This window comes from Lasiodiplodia theobromae, assembly GCF_012971845.1.
Source record: "Lasiodiplodia theobromae strain AM2As chromosome Unknown scaffold_21, whole genome shotgun sequence".
Lineage (NCBI taxonomy): Eukaryota > Fungi > Ascomycota > Dothideomycetes > Botryosphaeriales > Botryosphaeriaceae > Lasiodiplodia > Lasiodiplodia theobromae.
This window is the reverse complement of record NW_023336419.1, coordinates 729,612-747,043: the sequence shown is the minus strand read 5'-3', so window position 1 is coordinate 747,043 and position 17,432 is coordinate 729,612. Positions and strand designations below refer to the sequence as shown.

The window sequence follows — 17,432 nt, the reverse complement described above, 5'->3', positions numbered from 1 at the left end:
ATAATACGTAATCTGGATCTGATGATACCGTAATTTGAAGATCATCCACAACATCTCTATTCCCAAACCAAGGCGGCGCACACGTGCGCCGGAGAGAGCCACTCCTCTAATGCTATGTTGTTACAAATGATGCCCGTCTCCTTCATATTTACCTAATGCCGAATTAATCCAATTTACCTTACATGAAGACCGACAAGCCATACGTTCACATCATACGCATCTCTGACATCTTGGCGTAGGACAACGTCACATTATCAATAAGAAAGAAAAAAAGACGGAGCGATTCTAGAAGCCGACTGCCAGCATCAAACCGTATCCCACCGTGATAACAATGATAAACGCGAGGATCGATGCGGGGACACCTCTCGTGATGAAGTGCTTGACCTGGAGGTAACGTTGACCCGTCTCCGACTCCATCATGATAGCCGCTGTGCAAATTTCGTCAGTGTCCTGCTCAGTAGTTTATTGACCGAAGGATGCAAACTTACTCATATTCGGGAAACCGCTCGTCGGCAATCCCATTGCCGCCGAGCACATCAGCACGCTGCCCATGACCAACAAGTTCGGGTGCGGCTCTGCCATACCCTGACCAACCTCCTTAACGAGCGGCAACACGATCAGCGCCGCAACCGTGTGGCTGATGAAGGTAGCGACGATCAGAATGAGACCGGCGAACACGACAAGCACGCCGTACAAGCTCATTCCTTCGACGCCCTTCGTGATGCTGTTCGCGATGGTGTGGAGAAGGCCGGAGCTGTTGACAGCCTTACCGAGCGCGAGGCCGCCGGCGGCCAGGATGATGATGGTCCAGAGGAAGTTGTTAAAGTCTTCCTTGGTGAGAATGCCAGTACCGAAGAAAAGGACGATGGGGATGATGGCGACCACGCCCATGTCGCCGAAGATGGGCTCCAGCTGGTGGCTCACGCACCAGAGCACGATGGTGAGGACGGTAACGGCGCTGATGAACCACTGGATTCCGGTAAACTTGTCCTTCATGCGACGAATGGGGACTATGGTCGTGCCCTTGCCTGGCTGGAAAGTGACCAACAGAAGGACCCAGATCAAGAGGATGCTGAGAATGCAGACCGGGAGCGCAATGAAGAACCAGACGCCCCAACCAGGTTGTGGCGACATGTTCTGCAAGGCGATCAGGTTCTGCGGCGACGCGATAGGCGAAGCCGCACCGCCGATGTTGGAGGAAAGCGCAATACCAAGAAGAAGGGCTTTCGTCATGTTCGAGTCCGCAGGGAGGTTGCGTAGAATAGGTTGGATGATGGAAAAGCACAGGACCGGTGCGGCAACGTTGCTGATCCACATACTTGCGAACATGGCCACGAACATGCTCGTAAGCAGGACGGTCCTGGGTCTCGTCCCGGCCTTACTGAGAACGAGAGTTGCCATCATCTTGGCGATGTTATACTTGGACAACGCCGCAGCGATGGTAAAACCGCCGAGGAGAAGCATGATAACGGGAGTCCACATCGCGGAAAAAATATAGCTTGCAGCGGCCTTCGACTCCAGGCGGTCGTGCGGCTTCGCATCCGTACGGACCACGCGCAGGACGACCACGAGGAAGGGAACGAGCAATGAGGTAACGAAGAGCGGGATTGCTTCCGTAGCCCACAGCAAGCTGACGAATACAACCAGCGCCAGACAATTCTGTTGCTCCGGCTCCTCCATGATAGGGAATAGAAGAAGGACGGCAAACAATGCGATAATGCCGATGATGGTGTAGAAGGTCGAGCTGAGTAGCCATCTCGGGCAAGTATAGCGCCCTACCGGCGTTGAGATCTCCTTCATTGCAACTTCGGCATCGTCGCCCTGCAGCCTGCCTTTAGGATCCGTGTCGCGGCCTAGTATTGTCTGCCTGATTCCCAAGTTCGCAGCTTGGGCTTTCCTTTCAATTCCAATCATCTCGCGCCACACGGTGTTACGTTCCCAGACCACGTGTTCACGCAGATGCAGGCGGAGCTCTTTCTTGGCAGTTGCAACATCCCCACCGTTACACAGATTTGCGTAAGTGTGCTCAATCTTGGAGAGGTTTTCGGCCAGCTTGTCCATGGTGGGCTGCAGGAAAGGGTATGCAGGATCCACATTTTGTTCAATGTAGCTAGATTTCAAGCTTCGATCCATGATCTTGTCGTACTTCTTCAGGACCTTGCTGAAGCCGGTCTTGTTCAGTTGAATGTAGGAGCGCAGCTCGCAGATGTTGACGTAGAGGCTGATGGTCCGTTTCTTGAGCGAGATGACCGAGTCGTACAGCACAGCAAACGACATGTCGTTGTCGTCATCAAAGGCCAAGCTGCGGCGCCTCCGAGACATGGCGCCGTTGGAGGACAGGAGGCCAGAAGTAGACATGGGGTCTTCGCCGCGGGACGTTCTCCGGTTCTTGGACGGCGTCTTGCGCAGGGCGGAGCGCTCGTCGGCATCGTCGTCGCTCTCGTCCTCTTCGGCTGCGGAGCGATGGCTAATGGTGCTCCGGCGCCGCTTGCCGCCCATGGTGAAGCCACCGAACACGCTCTGCTTGCGTTTGCTCCCGTTGGTCGCGCGCGAAGGCGGCGGGCGATCGTCGTCGTCGCCATCCATGCCATCGTTCTCTTCCAAGTAGTCTTGGACTTCTTTCAGCAGCGATTCCAGCTCTGCGTAAACCTCATGTTCTTTCGCCCTGTAAAAATTGCAGATTTTCTCCAGCTCGTGGTCCAGCGCGCTGGAGAAGGTCTTATCCGGATCGTCGACGGTGCCGGTGAGGAGGGGCGAGGACTCGGCATCTTGTGGATCTGGGCCGGCTCGTTGGTGGATCTGCTTCTCTAACTGATATATGCTACGGGCAGTCAGCTAAGCGGGGACTCGGCGCTCGCGAGATGCAACAGACAGCTTCTTGAGATTGCTATAGTTGATGTATTGGCTGCTCCAGTCCGGGACAGCATTGAACTGGATGCTGTGGGAGAACTTCATTTCGGCCTCGTCGAGCAGGAGCTCGAGCTTCCAGAGGCGGTGCCGCCGGCGGACTTCGCTGGAAAATGGGGGTGGCGCGGAGGAGGGATCGGAACGCGGAGGATGCGCCGACGACGAGGGTGCAGCGAGTTCCCGGAGCTCAAATGCGTCGTCGGAGAGGAGAGGAGACGGGAGACGGGGAGTGCGGCGGTGGTCCAGGGTCGCGGTGGGCAGGCGGCGGCGGAAGGGTTTTTGATAAGAGAGCGTCTAGAAGCAGGGCGGCGGCGGGGCGCGAGGGCTGTAGGCTAGTCGGGCGGGATGGGGCGTCATGCGGCGATGTGGGTGCAGGCCGGCTTCTGAGGTGTCATGGCGAGGGTGGGCGGCGTGTAAAGCGTGCTGCGCAATTGGGCCGGCCGCCGAGCCTGCGCCCAGCGCTGCCGCTCCATCCAGCCGCACGCCCGTCGCGCACCCAAACAAGTCCCATTATCGTGTTGCTCCGTCTGCGCGATCGGCGAATACTGCGACCCGAGTCCCTGCGTCACGGGCATGCATTCCTGGCATCGTGTCGTGGTCGCGCCACGCCATAGGAGGCTGTAGCGAGCAAAGACGTCATTCCACCAACTCTCGTCTCAACCACCTTCAGCCGCAACCGCCTTGCGGCCTGCCCCCGTCCGCACGCTGCGTATGTCTCGCCTGTGCTCGCCGTCAGAGAAGTGCGTCAAGGAGGCTGCTGTGTGGGGAGTACCGTGTTTGCTTGCCAGAGACATTGCCGCTCCGGGTTAGCCTGGTGTCTGCCTTTCGCTGCGCAACACATGCTGCACCACATCGAAGATGCCAATACCTCGAGCGCCGCCCGTCCAGACCGGCGATGTGTCTAGGCGAATGAGAAGGGCGTATTCCGGAACGTGGTCGACGACAGCAGCCCTCTATAAAGCTTGCCGTCCGGAGAACTGTCCATGTGCCCAGAGTCCCGCATGACCCATCCCCGTAAACCGCCGTGTCAGCAGCCGGCGCCGCCTCCAACCACAGTTGGTTTCCACTCGTCACGACCGACACACTTTAGAACCCTCTAAAAATTGTCCCAATTAAAACTAAACATCCATGTCACTTGCTCATCTGTGCAACAGCAGCTAGCTTGACATTCTGACCACTCTCTACCTGCCACGTCGTGTCACGAACAGTTGAAGCTATCATCCGGACGTCCTTGTAGTAGATTGAAACATCACTCACTCGCCGCCACTGGTTGAGGGAGAGATCTTAATTTACTATCTACCTCCGCCCTCAAATGCCTCCTACTGACCCACTCCACTTTGTTGTCATGTAATAATCGATATGTCCACTCCACCACTCATGCTCGACGAGGATTCGAGCCGCTGCCAGCCGTCGCAGCGGGCCCGAAAACCTCCAAAAGAAACCTATCAAAACCAGAAAACTCTCGGAATAAATCAACAAGAACCGTAGCGGCGCAAAGCGCTAAAAACCAAATCGCTGACGCCCGCATCAGACGCGAACAGCAGCACATCCCACTCGTCTTCAGCTGCACATGCCACACCCCGGAGGGCGGGCACGGAGGCAAGACAGAACGCTCGTTACCAGTCAGCAGCTGCCGGGGCCTCCGGATCTTGCGTCAACAGCGTGGGTGCACTGCCGGAAAGACCCAGCTCCACCCCGCATAGTGCGCTACCAACAGTCCCGGGTCCGGAGATGCAATCGCAGGAAGGGCGAATCGCGCGGAGCGGGAGGCCCAAATAAGAAATAACGACAGGCGAGTGAGCGATCATACCCAAGGTGTCCGGCTCGTGCACAGCATCGGCGCGCCGTATCCATCGCGGCCTGCAACCGCGTCCAACCCATCATCGGGCTCCTACGAGCAACCTCGCGGCCAAAGGGGCAAGCCAAACGCTGAGGCGGGGAGGCTACGAGAAGTCCGATTCGAGCTGGAGGGGGGAGACGGGGACGGAAACGGGGGAGCTGGAGAGGAACAGGAGGGCAAGGGCGAAAGTACCAGAACCAACTGCTTTCAACTCTGCACCACTGCCTCCACGAAGGAGGGGGGTGAGGGAAAGTGGAGAAAACTCAACAAACGCCCCCAAAATGCATACAAACGCAACTCAGTTCTCCAAACCAATTAAATTCCCCCTTCTTTTTGATACTTCCTGAAACGGTAGGCAGAACGGCACATTCCCAATAAGACCCAGTGTGATAAACCAACTCTTTTGATATTGACGTGCGGGGATGCTCCAGGTCCTGTTTCAAGATGACTGTACGTAAAAAGAAGATAATAAAAGAATAAACACCAGTTTCCAATGGCGAGATCCCGAAAGACCTACAAACCAGTGGTTTCGCGCTGCAAAAAGCGCGCAGAAATGACCTCAGGGACCAAAATACGTAACCTGAGCAATTACGAACTCAGTCGCAATTATGAGCAGCAGGTGCGGGCTTCTCAATAGACAACGGTCCGTCACACCGAAGCGGAGGAAAGGTCAGTTGAGAATCTCGCTTGCTGCTCAAATGAATGGATTCCAGCTTCTGCCGCTGCTGGACTTCTCATTGGTTGGCGTTGTCTCCTCGATGCTGCCGGCCTTGCTTGTGCGCTCCTGCTCAGGCCGCGACACGGCAAGTCCGACAGGGTGGGACGCGCCCACGTGCCCAACCTTCTCATCGTCGATCGGAACTTCGGAAAAGTTGTTTTGCTGGTGTTGCTGCTGGTTGAAGTTCGGAAAAGGTCGCGGGACGATCGTGTAAGGCGCAGCCTTGTTGACGTACTCGTACGGCGGCGCAGCGTCACTTGGGCGAGGCGGCGAAGCCACAGCCATAGCTGGCGCGTCGTGGCCACGATAACGGTCAGTTTCGGGGTCAGACACGTAACGCTGACCGCCTTCCGCACGCGTTTTACCGCTGCCAGAGAAGACCATGAGTGCCCGAATTATGCCAATGATGAGAACAATGACCCAGATCAGGACGATGCAGGTGGAGATAATGGCCTCGATGCGGACACCTTCCTTGAGCTTGTTGACGAGTTTAACGATGGCTCCCGAGACTTTGTCGGCGGTTTCACTGCCAGGAGACGCGAGGAAAGTATCATCGGAAGAGTCATCCGACAGTGAGGCAGCGGCGCCAAGAGAGAAGGTGTCGTTGCTCAACGTCGGCAAGGTAACATGGGCGTTGTCGTGGACCCAAGTAAGCCCTTTCTGAACCCCCTCGATCTTCATGACAACGAGGCAGTTCAGGACATCCTTGATGGGCTCATAGAGAACAGTACCACCGAAGGTTGCATTGAGGGCGTCGCTCATCTCGTCGACAAACACGTTCAAAGTATCGTTGACGGCTTTTGTGCTGGTGTTGACCCAGCTGAACAGGTCGTCGTTGAGATCCGTGCTGAAGGCTCCGATGGCATTGTTGGTTCCATTGGCCCACGACTCTGAGGCGTTGTTCAGGGCGAAGACGACCTTGTCGGCAAAGGCGCCAACTTGCTGCGTCAACTCTGGGACCTCCTTCTCAATGGTCTTGAGGAGGATGTATTGGCAAAGGCAGGCAAAGAGGCCCGCGAGTCCCAAGCAGAGGACCAGCAGCGCCGGCGTCGAAGTAGCGTAGGCGACAGCCCAGCGCACGGCGGTTTGGCGGCGGGTTGAGCCGAAGCGGTTGGCAACCCAGATGCCGATGGACGACGAGTAGGGCCTGGAGGCGATGTAGACGACGTCAAGCGGGTCGTAGGCGCTCTGGCTGATAAGTTGAGCGCGTCTCTGCATCGTCTGCCAGCGCTTGATCTCTCGCCAGGCCACGGGCACGCAAACGAGAACAGCGAGAGCAACGATGACGCCAATGAAAACTCGCCTGGCAACGATCTCGGTCTCAACAAGTCCGTCGAAGAAGTCGTTGATGCCGTCGTTGTCAGAGCAGAAAGTGAGCTTCTCCTTGGCGGGGACCGGGAACATGGTGTCATTGAAAGTGTAGTTGCCGGTCTTGTCGTTGATAAGTTGCTTCACCAGCTCAAAGGGAAGGCGAATGGCGCTGTCAGTGAGGTTCTTAACCTGATCGAAGGTGGGGATGGAGTTGTTGAGCTTCTCCAAGCCCTGGTCGTAGCCCGAAGGAAGCTGAAGATCCTTAAGCTCGTCGATCTGCGAGGTCAGGTTAAGCTTGTCCATTCCATCGCCGCCAAAGATCTGGGGGATGCTGTTGATGCCGTCAATGAGCTTGTTGACTTCGTCCTGGAAAGTGTCGGCAACGCTGGCAATATCGTCTCCGACCGCGTCGAGAGTCTTGTTCAGGCCATCACCAATGAACTCGGCAGCCTCGATGACAGTGTGGAGACTGCCGCGGACTGCCAGGGTAATGAGACAGAGATAGGTTGAGGTCAGCAGGCCGATGTAGAAAACGACCATCTCTTCCACACCGGTGACGATGAGTTCGAGCATGGACATCAGGCCGTCGACGGTCTTCTCAATACCGGAGATGGCGAGCTTGTTGACGCCCCTCGACATGTAGTGGGGCATCGAGGCCATGGCACTGCCAACAGACTCGACACTGGTACATGCCGAAAGGGCTTCGGAGCGGGCGGAGCTCAGGTTGTCGTTGAGGTTGGCAGTGGCGATGAGCACGCGTACGAGAACGAGGAGAAGGAGAATGGTCCAGCGGTTGATCCAGACCTGCGAGAGCCTAGCTCGAAGGCCGAGGTATGGTGTGAGGTATGGTGCTTGGTTTGTGACAGGTCGCGGTGCGTCCTGGGGGGCGTAGTAGTTCCGCATCTCATGATCGCCAGCGGAGTGAGATGGAGGTACGTCGGGAAAGGCGAAGCGTTGGTTCGCTGCGGAAGACATGATGGCGTTGCAAGGTGTGAAAGGGCTCGCCTAAGGGTATGGGATTAGGGAATGTCGGGATGCCAGCCAGCGGCACAAAAATGCAGTCAATGCAGTCGTGAGTTCGTAAAAGCAAAAGCAAATGGTAAAGTGTCGAGGAAAAGAACTGGAAGAGGCGGGGCAGGACCCGAAGACAATACCTCGACGCAGGGACAAAGCAGCCGCGAGGATTACTCTATTAGAAAGACAATAGGAGAGTGAAAGGACACATGACCCAATGGTCAACAAAGAGGTGAGAGGCGGAGCGTGAAAGGAGAGCGCGTAGTGAGCGAAGCAAGACAATAAGAGACATGCACGAGAGTCGGCGTACCTGGGGCTGGCATGGCCCGGGCTGCGACCTGGCGGCAGTGGCTTGCTGCCGGTGGAGAAAACAAGCAGATCGCTTGGGCGAGCCGTTTCAGCGTCGTGCAAGCCATCGGGCCTCTATTCTGGTCTCTGCGGCTCTGGTGGTGGCGCGGCGAAAATAGCCGCCCTCGGAGGTCGAGTGGAGAGCGGAGAGCCAACCGATTGTTGGAGGAGCGGTCAGTCTGGAGGAGGACGTGGACAGTGCGCTGCAGCACGAAGCCAGCGAAACTTAGCTTCGCTGGCCGCGGGCTGCGACACCTGCAGCGGCGAGCAAGCGACGCTCGAACGGAGCCGGAAGACGCCGCGGGTCGCGATGCTGCGCGCGTGCAGGTGGCGGGGGCAGCCCCGTCGCGGCAGGACTGTCACGTACGGGCGCCCGTCTTCTGCCCAGCGCGGGCTGCGCGAGGTGTTAAGTAGTGTGGCAGCTGCGTGGCTGATGCAGCAAACCCTGATTTTGCCGGGTCGTGCCGACGTCATTCAACGCCAGGCGGGGATCCGGGCGTTCTATATTTTATGCTGTCTTCCATATGCAATGCGATTCCATGCTGCCGTCGCCATCGTGAAGCTGCAGTCAGGCGGCCTGGTGTTGCGGCCTCTCTCCACATCCTCGACTCTGTTCTCTTTTTTTTTTTTTTTTTTGCAAATCTTGCAGCGCGACGGGGATTCGCGCGGCGGCAGCAGAGGCGGGTTTTGCTGGGTCGATTGGCTGTCGCTTGCTCCCGCGAGTGGGCCATTGGCGCCTGTGCGACGGGAGTGATCCTCGGCCTGAAACGCGGCCTGACCGCCTCCGCCAACCTCCGCGTTTCTCAACACCAACCATTCTCGCAACCAAAACAATCCTCTGCTGCGAGCTCGTATCTCCACCTCGCTTGTGTGCGTATTGATATTCGTACCTCTCTAAATCCCCGCATCGTGACGCGTTGCAATATCGCGTGATTGTTGCGCGTCTACCTTCATCCTCGTCATCCTCTGCTCATCGACGGACGCGTCAAGCTGGATCTGAAGGTCCACGTGCAGGCTTAGCTTCTCGTTTCGGCTGTCTCCAGAGTTTCTTGAAATGATCTCCATGTCCCACACAGCAATCACAGCCCCCTGCCTGCCCCGCTTGGTAACGATCTGTCTCTCTGCTCGCTTCTCTACTTTTTAGTAGCCCTGCAACGTTCAAGTTCAACCCGGTGCCGCTGCTGCGCGGCTGGCATTTCCTACACTACAGTACATAGGTATCCCTACTTTATATCAGATCTGTAGTTAACCAGGCTTTTTCTCCTTGATACTTGATCCAGACATGCTGCTATTTCTTGCACGTTCCATGCGTAGTAACGCGAAGTGTCTTCTCTATCTTTCAAATTTTTCCAGTACGGCCTTTCCAAGACATGTCTGTTCTTCTATTTTTCGCCCGTTTGCTCGAGACCTTCCCCAATCACAGTTGGCTGGGGTCGTGGATGATCAGTGAATGGCTCTTCGTGGCTGTTATCACCCTCCGAGTGGCCCTGGCACGTGATGTGTAGTCTCCGCGGTAAATATTCGGGGAATTGATGCTCCACCATGGCTTTCCTACGGCGGGTTTAATTTTTAAATTATGCCTTGGAAGATCTACTGAACTCCAAGCTCCAAACAAGTTCCAACACCGGTGAATCGCTTTGCCCCGTAAGTCGTCACCCGCAGACCGCCGCTTCACACAATGCTCATGGCTTTCAAACAGGTCGTCTGCTTCTTCAACACCTTCCTTTAGTCCCCGCCGCCGCGGTTGGAAGGCGCGTTGTTGCTGCGCCTCCCGCTCCGCTGCTTGCTTCTCTTCAAATATCCAGCCCTTCTGTCTGCACCGTCGACTCAAACCCTCCCTGCCCAGCATCCTCGCTTCGCCCTATTGCTGGACCAGATTGCAATAAAGCCCTCGTCCGTCCTTCAAAGCACCGCCTTGCGATATCCTTACTTGGTACACGAGACAGACCCAACTCGGTCAACGCCACGCCTTTGGAGTCCGCAAACGCACCACCCGTCCTCATCAGCGTCCGGCCCTAACGTCCCTCACTTGGCCGATAGCATCTGATGCTACTGTCTGCTCTAGCCAGCCACGACACCTGAGCGCGGCACTCTTGCTGACCCCGCATATCACCCTTTCCTACAAGCCTGCTTGACCTCAACCGTTCCCACTTCAGCCGCGCTACATCCGATCACGCTCACGCTCTTCTTGAACAACGCGCCGTTCATTCGGAGTATAGCACAGCTGCTGAAACAAGGCAACAACCACACTATCCTGAATTCAAAAATACCGGACATTCATACTAGAACACTTCAACATCCATCACCAACTCCGCCGCAGAAGCCTGCCCGTTTTTCTCCTTCCCAAATCTCAACTTCCAGCAAGCCAAACCACTCGCGAGTATATCAGGTGAGCTTTGCGTGCCGTCCGTGCTTTGTCTGCGGAAAGTTTGTGTTGAGCCTTCCACGAGATTTGCTCCTCATATGCAGGGTTCGGCACGTGCCTAGTTCCTGCCATGTGCTCCAGTTCATCCGTTGGGATTTCTATTGTCATGTGCTGTTATTGTCTTTCTATTGTTGTTGTAGTGGGGCCAGATAATACTCACTCTCTGCCATCCCGTAGGAGACTCACACCGCGACACCAGAGACAGCACACCCGAACAACAATATTGCAGTCGCTATCCAAGCTAATTCTCAGCTCTAACACTTCGAGGCTGGTCTTCACCTTCCTATTCCATCACCATCCCTCCGCCCAGCCATTGAGGCGCTCTCGAACCTCATTTCCAGCAACGACCCTTGGCACATTGGCCTCGTCGCAATCTGCGCATCCAGTTTCTTGGACCAAAGAACCAACAGCACCATGGAGAAACAAAGCTTAGCCGCCAAGTCCATGCCGCTTGGTCAGCTTATGCCGTCCTCGGTATCTGCCGCTGCCAACGAAGCGTCGAACAAGGAGCGCTCCCGAGAGACCTCCACGAGCCAACACGTATCCAATTACAATCATGACGAGGCCTACGATGAAGAAGTGGCAGAGGTTGGACATGGCGGGTCTCACACTCAGAGCTGGACCTGGTCGTCGCCGCGTGCACTCCAGGAAGACCTATACACCGTTGCCAAAGTCTCGGTGGAACGTCACTTTCGCGGCTACGATCGTGATCTGGTTGATGCGCTGAAGAGTCTGGAGAAATGGTGCGAACACGCTGCTAACATGAAAATGGTGGCGATCAAGCTTGAGCAACGCAGGATTGCGGAAAAGGAACTCTTCAAGCGCCTTCGCGACGAGTACAACATGGTCTGCAAGGCTTTCGGTGGCCGGAAGCTCTCCGTTGGCCATGGCGGAGTCCTGTGCTTCCATACTCTGTGGTGTACCGACTACAAGACCGACTGGCGTAGACTTGCTCCCTGGCCTACCATCGCTGAACAGAAGTGGGAGGGCGAGGACCGCGCCCGCACGAAGGTCGGTCGGTACTTCCCTTTGCCTCGTGAACCCAGCAACGGTAGTGTCCCTTGGAACTATCTTCCCATGATCACTTCATCTCCATTCGATCAGATTTGGCAGATCCCATCCGAGCTGGATATTCTCTATCCCATGGATCAGATCAATGCGGAGGTTGAGGAAGAGAAGCATTCGCTCTTGAATCAGGACATTCTCGACGCTATCGACCTTGGACCGTGCGACGTGTGGGCCGAAGATGACCTACCGCAGGAGCCTTCAGGAACTATGTAAGTGTGACTGCTTCTTTCCGCTACCAATATGCCTAACTTCAGCTCAGGTAGTGGGAACGTACAATACATACTCCTCGTGAAACGAAAGAGGCGGCGCAGTCAATATTCCAGGCGTACGCATGGTTTCACTGGGAGTCCACGCTGCCTACGACTTTACGACTGGCGAAGACTTTCCCATCTCGACTGAACCCTCTCTTACCACACTAGCCGCTAATCTCCTTGGTTTCAGGTACAGTCTTCTCTTTTTCTTTTCTTAAGTCTTCATTTCTTTTTCGCTCATGTTCCGATTTTGATCGATAATTATCATTCGCACGCTTCACGACCATGTGGAGGTCAATCCACCCATGAATATTGTTTGAAAGTCAGATTAACATCTTCATTCACAGCAACGAACGCCCCGTTGCCGTTGTTCTCGATGCACGATCGAATGCAATACAATATTGTGCCGGCCAAGTACCAGCTGACCAACCCTTTCCTCAACTACTCTCCAGAGACAAGATTGCAACGATACGAGCTAGGAGCATGACGCAGCTCAAGCCCTCGCTAAATCCACTTGGAACCTTCTCAAATTGTACTATACCGTCCGGCTTTCACCAGGATATGAAAGCACTCTCGGATGCTGACCTTAGCATCACCATGAGTGGCTCTGGCTTTCATTACCACCTCTTCTTCAGATTGATCCATCAATTGGATCACATTTCCTTTCTTTTCTTATGTTAGAATCGGCTTTACTCACGACCTCCCTTCATTTGGCATTTGCGACAAGTTTTTGGAAACTTCATGGAATCAAGTTTCTGAGCACCTTTAGCTTTGCCCGGCGGTCATTCTTTAGCTTCTGAGCACCCGGAAGCTCTCCAGAACACCTCCTTCAGTGCGAACCTTGCATAAGAAGCCAGTCATTTCTCCACTTTTCCCAAGCCTCAACGCGAGGTATTTCATTAGAAAATAGAAAAAAAGGGCCTCATCATCCACAGCAAAGAAAAAACAGAACCCCAGATTGGATGAGACAAATTGAATCAAAACCCTTTTCCAAACATCTGACAATGCTTCACTTCTCTACAACGTTTGCCAAATGGAATGTATATTGATGTGTACTAACCGTGGAAGCCGGGCGACAGATCCCTCGTCATTCGTCACTCAAATAAGCCATTCCCCTTCTCTTGGTTATATAACTAGCCCCTGTCGCACTAAGGTGCTCGGAGTGTTGGACGTTTCCATATCTATCAATTAGACTTCGTGTGCAGTAGTGCCGATACCCTGTCTCTGGTTCGAAGCCAACGATTCCACCCTCTCTCTCGATACCTCTTTCCGGCTTGTTCATATCTCAAAAGCCCTGTCGCCTTTCGACACCTTGTCAAAGGTTGGCGGAGACGAGTGCATGCTTCTCATGCTGGGCTGCTAGCCAAACTTCATTCCGAGTAGTCTTCTCATTTGTGACATGCCGCGCCTTCAGTTGCCTGTTCCGGCGTTGGTCGAATCCTTTCAGCAGTCGGCTCGCTAGAGGTGGATTTAGCGGAATATTGGATACGCCACAAGCTCGCATGCCCTATAGTCGTTCTGCCATGTTGTCGAGACTGCGGTTGCATTGCTATTTCTCCGGTCTCCGAAGGCCGACAAACACCGCGTCCGTAATAGCGTAGACCCTTATTTTGGCATATGAAACCAGACACTATTGAAGTATAAAAGACTAAACTAGGCAGGGTTGCCCGTGTGAGCAAATGTAGGAACACTTACCTACCAACGGACGATTCAGCCCGTTGTAAGCTGAGATACCACGGGCTTTTGGCATCTCAAACCTCCTCCGCATCCCAGTCAATTTCGCCTGGCTCGAGCTTACGTCCTGGTGGCGTTCCTGGAGGCACCTCGAACGCGAGCGCAGAGACTGCGAACTGTTGCTCTACTTCTGTTGCCGGGGGATCCTCAGCAGGGACGGTATCATCATGAACAGACTCGAGCCACCGCCAAATCTGAGGCTCCACCCATGTCAGCCCCTGTGCAATTTCAGTGGCGGAGAGAGGCTTGCCGGCGAAGTCGGTTATGGGGTACCCTGATCCTGCGGGTGGGACGATAGCATTACGTGGGTTAGTTTCGCCGGTGGAGAGGACGTAGTAGCTCTGGCCAAGCTGTCGGCCTGGCTCATGACGATAGAGATAGAGCTTATAAGTGCGCTTGCCTGTCGCTAGAGGCAGACGCACATGAAGCTCTGTGGGAGACGACTGTTCTTCATTTTCGTCCTTTGACCAAGTGTGTGGCTTTGTGGTGAGGACCTCACGGACACCGAGGGTCTGCACATTAGTGTCGAGATGGATAACTTCATGGATATAGAAGTCGACTGGACCAGGAGGTACGCGGGCGTGCAGACACCAGGTGAATCGCTCGTTGCCGTGCTCGGGCTTCGGGTGGCCTTTAACAGACCTCCATCCTAGGCCGTCGAACGTCACAGTGAATGGAAGGAATAGCCCTTCCTCACCAGAGCCCAAGTTGAACTGCAACATGCCGGCGATGCTGGGGCGGATCAAAACGCCCAACGCTCTCAGGTCGTAGAGTTGCGAGGGTGAAGACCGAGGATGAAAGTCAAGGCGGTAAAGTTGAAGAGATAGTAGTTATGCTGTGCATGGTGACTGCATGGCGCTGGAACGGAAAAGCGTTTACCAATCAAGTGAAAATGCACAACAGACAATGCAAATGGAGGATTGTTGGTGCATAGTGCACAGTTCTTCCACAATGTCTATACGAACTGCGTGCGCTCCTGCTGGCCATCTTGAGCTCTGGCGTCCGAGCTTCAGCGACAAGGGCCTCTACGCGAAGAGTGAAGATTAACCAAGCCAAGCAACATGGCCATTGCGATGCTTAGCTTCAACGGAGCAACGAGACGAACTACACACAGTGGTGTCGTAGCGTAACGCGATAAGAATCACTACGCTAGGAAACTGTAGCGGCCTGCTCAATGAAGAGTCACAAGAACTACGACCGACCGTGTGCGTCTCTTGGGTGTGCAGTGCGCCGCAACAATACATCGCTTCAATATGGATTGCCGTGGCTGGCATGGCTGGGGCCAAGGATCAGGCGAACAAAGAGACTTGTCGCAGCGCGTGCCACGGGCGCGGTGGCGTGAGCCCCAGACGCGACCCTGGAGAGACAGCGTGGTCGGGTCCGGGGCGCAGGAGAGCTGCAACTAGCAGCAGGCTGAGGGGACGAGGGCGGAGCAGAGGGCGAGCAGCGCAGGCGGGGAGACTGGAGTCCCGCCCGGCGCCGTCGGCTCGCGTACGCCGCGCCCGCTCCAAGTCGAGCTTAGCGCACGCGGCTTTCTTCTCTTCCAGGTGCTAAGGTTCTGTCGCAACACCACCCAGCGCCAACCTCTTCCAACCCCGACCCGAGCTCGACCGCGCGCGAGCCCTTTTTCGAGCCGTCGCTCCTACCCCTCCTCCTTTACACAGGCGCTTTCGCCTTCCGTCAGTCGCGCCAGCGCCCCGTAACAATGGCCGCTCAGCCCGACATCTCGCAGATTCTGGCTGCTCTGGGTACGATGCGCTCTCGCCCGACCCAGCCGCTCAATTTTGCCCACTGACCGTGTCCACCGCTCCAGCTGCTACCCAGAGACCCCAGAGTACCCCGTCGCAAGCCTCGCACCAGCCGCCTCCGCAGGCTCAAGCACCCCAGCCGCCGCAGAGTATACCTCCAGCTTACCCGACTTCCTACGTCACCCCGACGCCGCCTGCCACCATGCCGCCCTACGGCCTGCCCCAGCCGACCAACTCCGGCAGCGTCGATCTTAGCGCCATAAAGCCCGTCAGCACCGGCTCTGTCAGCATCGCCGACGCTCTTGCAAAGGCGCGCAACATCGCAGCTGAGAAGGGCCTGCAACCCTACGATGGTAGGTCAAGCGCAAGCGAGCCAAATAGCCTCGGTGCCCATTTCCCGCTTGCTGACGCCGTACTTTTGTCTCCAGCTCCGTCGCGTGAGGACCCCAGGCTAGCCGGCCGTCCCTACCGCCGCTCGCGATCTCGGTCACGCTCTCCTTCCCGCCGCGACAACTTCCGCGACAACTACAACCCTTACCGGGACGAGCGACGCGATGACCGCCGCTACGGTCGCGACCGCTCTCGTTCGCCCCCATCCCGCGGCCGCGACACGTTTTCGCCTCAGCGCGGCTACGGCGGTGCCCGTGACAGGTCGCCTCCCGACAGCGAGACCATTACCATCGAGTCCTCACTCGTCGGCCTTGTCATTGGCCGCCAGGGCGAAAATCTCCGACGAATCGAGCAAGACACCGGAACGCGGATTCAGTTTGTCACTGGTCCCGAAGCTGGCGGTCCTCAGCGCCAGTGCAGAATCACTGGGCCGATGCGCTCTCGCGTGGATGCTAAGAGGGAGATCTACCGCATCATCGACGAGAATGGTGGCCAAGGCGCAAGAGACGCGACCCAGCGGGCAGCAGGTGCTAGTGGAGGAAGTGCTAACAGGCAGCAAAGAGGCAATCAGCCCGTGCTTCGTGATGGCGAAAACAGCGTCCAGATCATGGTGCCCGACAGGACGGTTGGCTTGATCATCGGCCGGCAAGGTGAAACAATCCGGGATCTCCAGGAGAGGAGCGGATGCCATGTGAACATTGTTGGTGAAAACAAGAGCGTCAACGGCCTTCGTCCTGTCAATCTCATCGGTAGCAGAGAGGCTGCTGCTCGTGCCAAGGAGCTTATCATGGAGATTGTGGAAAGCGACACGCGCCCTTCGGGGCCTCCGGCAAAAGACCATGCACGCGGTGGTACCTTCGACCCGTCAGGTCCTGGTAAGATTAACGACACCATCGTCGTGCCCTCAGAAGCCGTTGGCATGATTATTGGCAAAGGTGAGTACTGTGACTAATGGCTGCTTCGGTGACACGGCCTGACTGAAGTGCGCAGGTGGTGAGACGATCAAGGAGATGCAGAACTCGACAGGATGCAAAATCAACGTATCCCAAGCATCCGGGGCTGACATCGAACGTGAAATCGGCCTTGTCGGAACCCGCCAGGCGATCGAGGACGCCAAGCGGGCCATTTGGGACAAGGTGGATACAGTGGTACGTGTAAGTTGACCCTCCCAGCCGTGGTGAGGCTCGTACTGACGGTGGGCAGCGTGAGAAGAATGGCGGGGTAGGCAATCGTGGAGGCCGTGGCCGTGACAACGAACCATATAATGAGCGCTACTCACAACCGCAGCAACAACAAGGCTACGCGCAGCAGCAGCCGGCAGGCATGTCACAGCAGCAAGCTGCCGGGCCGGGAGGCGATGCTGCTGCTGCGGGTGGAGCTGACCCCTACGCCATGTATGGCGGCTACCAGAACTACATGGCCATGTGGTATGCGGCGCTTGCTCAACAGCAGCAGGGCCAGCAAGGACAGCCGGGACAGACGCCGGGCCAACAGCCTCCTGGAGCATAGACGATCAGCGTGACGTCGTGAAGGCCGTGACACCGATGCTTCTCAGAGCGATGATGCGATGCGCCCGGCACTACTGCTTGCATGCATGCTTGACGATGGCTGATGCTCTCTGCTGCTTACTCATGGCTTGCTACCCGGGACCCCCCTTCTCCGACAGCCGTTTCTCTGC

General features: G+C 56.0%; 5 protein-coding genes across 5 annotated transcripts; 2 read left to right on the top strand and 3 right to left on the bottom strand.

Moving 5' to 3' along the window:
- Positions 1-285: 285 nt before the first annotated feature.
- On the bottom strand, positions 286-2,955 carry LTHEOB_7267 (Plasma membrane phosphate transporter pho87; the record flags this gene model as incomplete). The annotated part of the gene is made up of 3 exons (XM_035516614.1): positions 286-428; positions 489-2,821; positions 2,873-2,955. 3 exons carry the CDS (start codon positions 2,953-2,955, stop codon positions 286-288), a joined length of 2,559 nt encoding a protein of 852 aa, XP_035371714.1.
- Positions 2,956-5,441: 2,486 nt separating this feature from the next.
- On the bottom strand, positions 5,442-7,751 carry LTHEOB_7266 (Pheromone-regulated multispanning membrane protein; the record flags this gene model as incomplete). The annotated part of the gene is made up of 1 exon (XM_035516613.1): positions 5,442-7,751. One exon carries the CDS (start codon positions 7,749-7,751, stop codon positions 5,442-5,444), a length of 2,310 nt encoding a protein of 769 aa, XP_035371713.1.
- A 3,226-nt stretch (positions 7,752-10,977) lies between these two features.
- On the top strand, positions 10,978-11,844 carry LTHEOB_7265 (Lon protease; the record flags this gene model as incomplete). The annotated part of the gene is made up of 1 exon (XM_035516612.1): positions 10,978-11,844. One exon carries the CDS (start codon positions 10,978-10,980, stop codon positions 11,842-11,844), a length of 867 nt encoding a protein of 288 aa, XP_035371712.1.
- A 1,789-nt stretch (positions 11,845-13,633) lies between these two features.
- Positions 13,634-14,338, bottom strand: LTHEOB_7264 (Monooxygenase; the record flags this gene model as incomplete). Its single annotated transcript, XM_035516611.1, has 1 exon — positions 13,634-14,338. The coding sequence occupies one exon, from the start codon at positions 14,336-14,338 to the stop codon at positions 13,634-13,636; it is 705 nt and encodes a 234-aa protein (XP_035371711.1).
- Positions 14,339-15,321: 983 nt separating this feature from the next.
- On the top strand, positions 15,322-17,263 carry LTHEOB_7263 (Far upstream element-binding protein 2 protein; the record flags this gene model as incomplete). The annotated part of the gene is made up of 5 exons (XM_035516610.1): positions 15,322-15,364; positions 15,430-15,717; positions 15,793-16,689; positions 16,745-16,902; positions 16,958-17,263. 5 exons carry the CDS (start codon positions 15,322-15,324, stop codon positions 17,261-17,263), a joined length of 1,692 nt encoding a protein of 563 aa, XP_035371710.1.
- Positions 17,264-17,432: the final 169 nt, after the last annotated feature.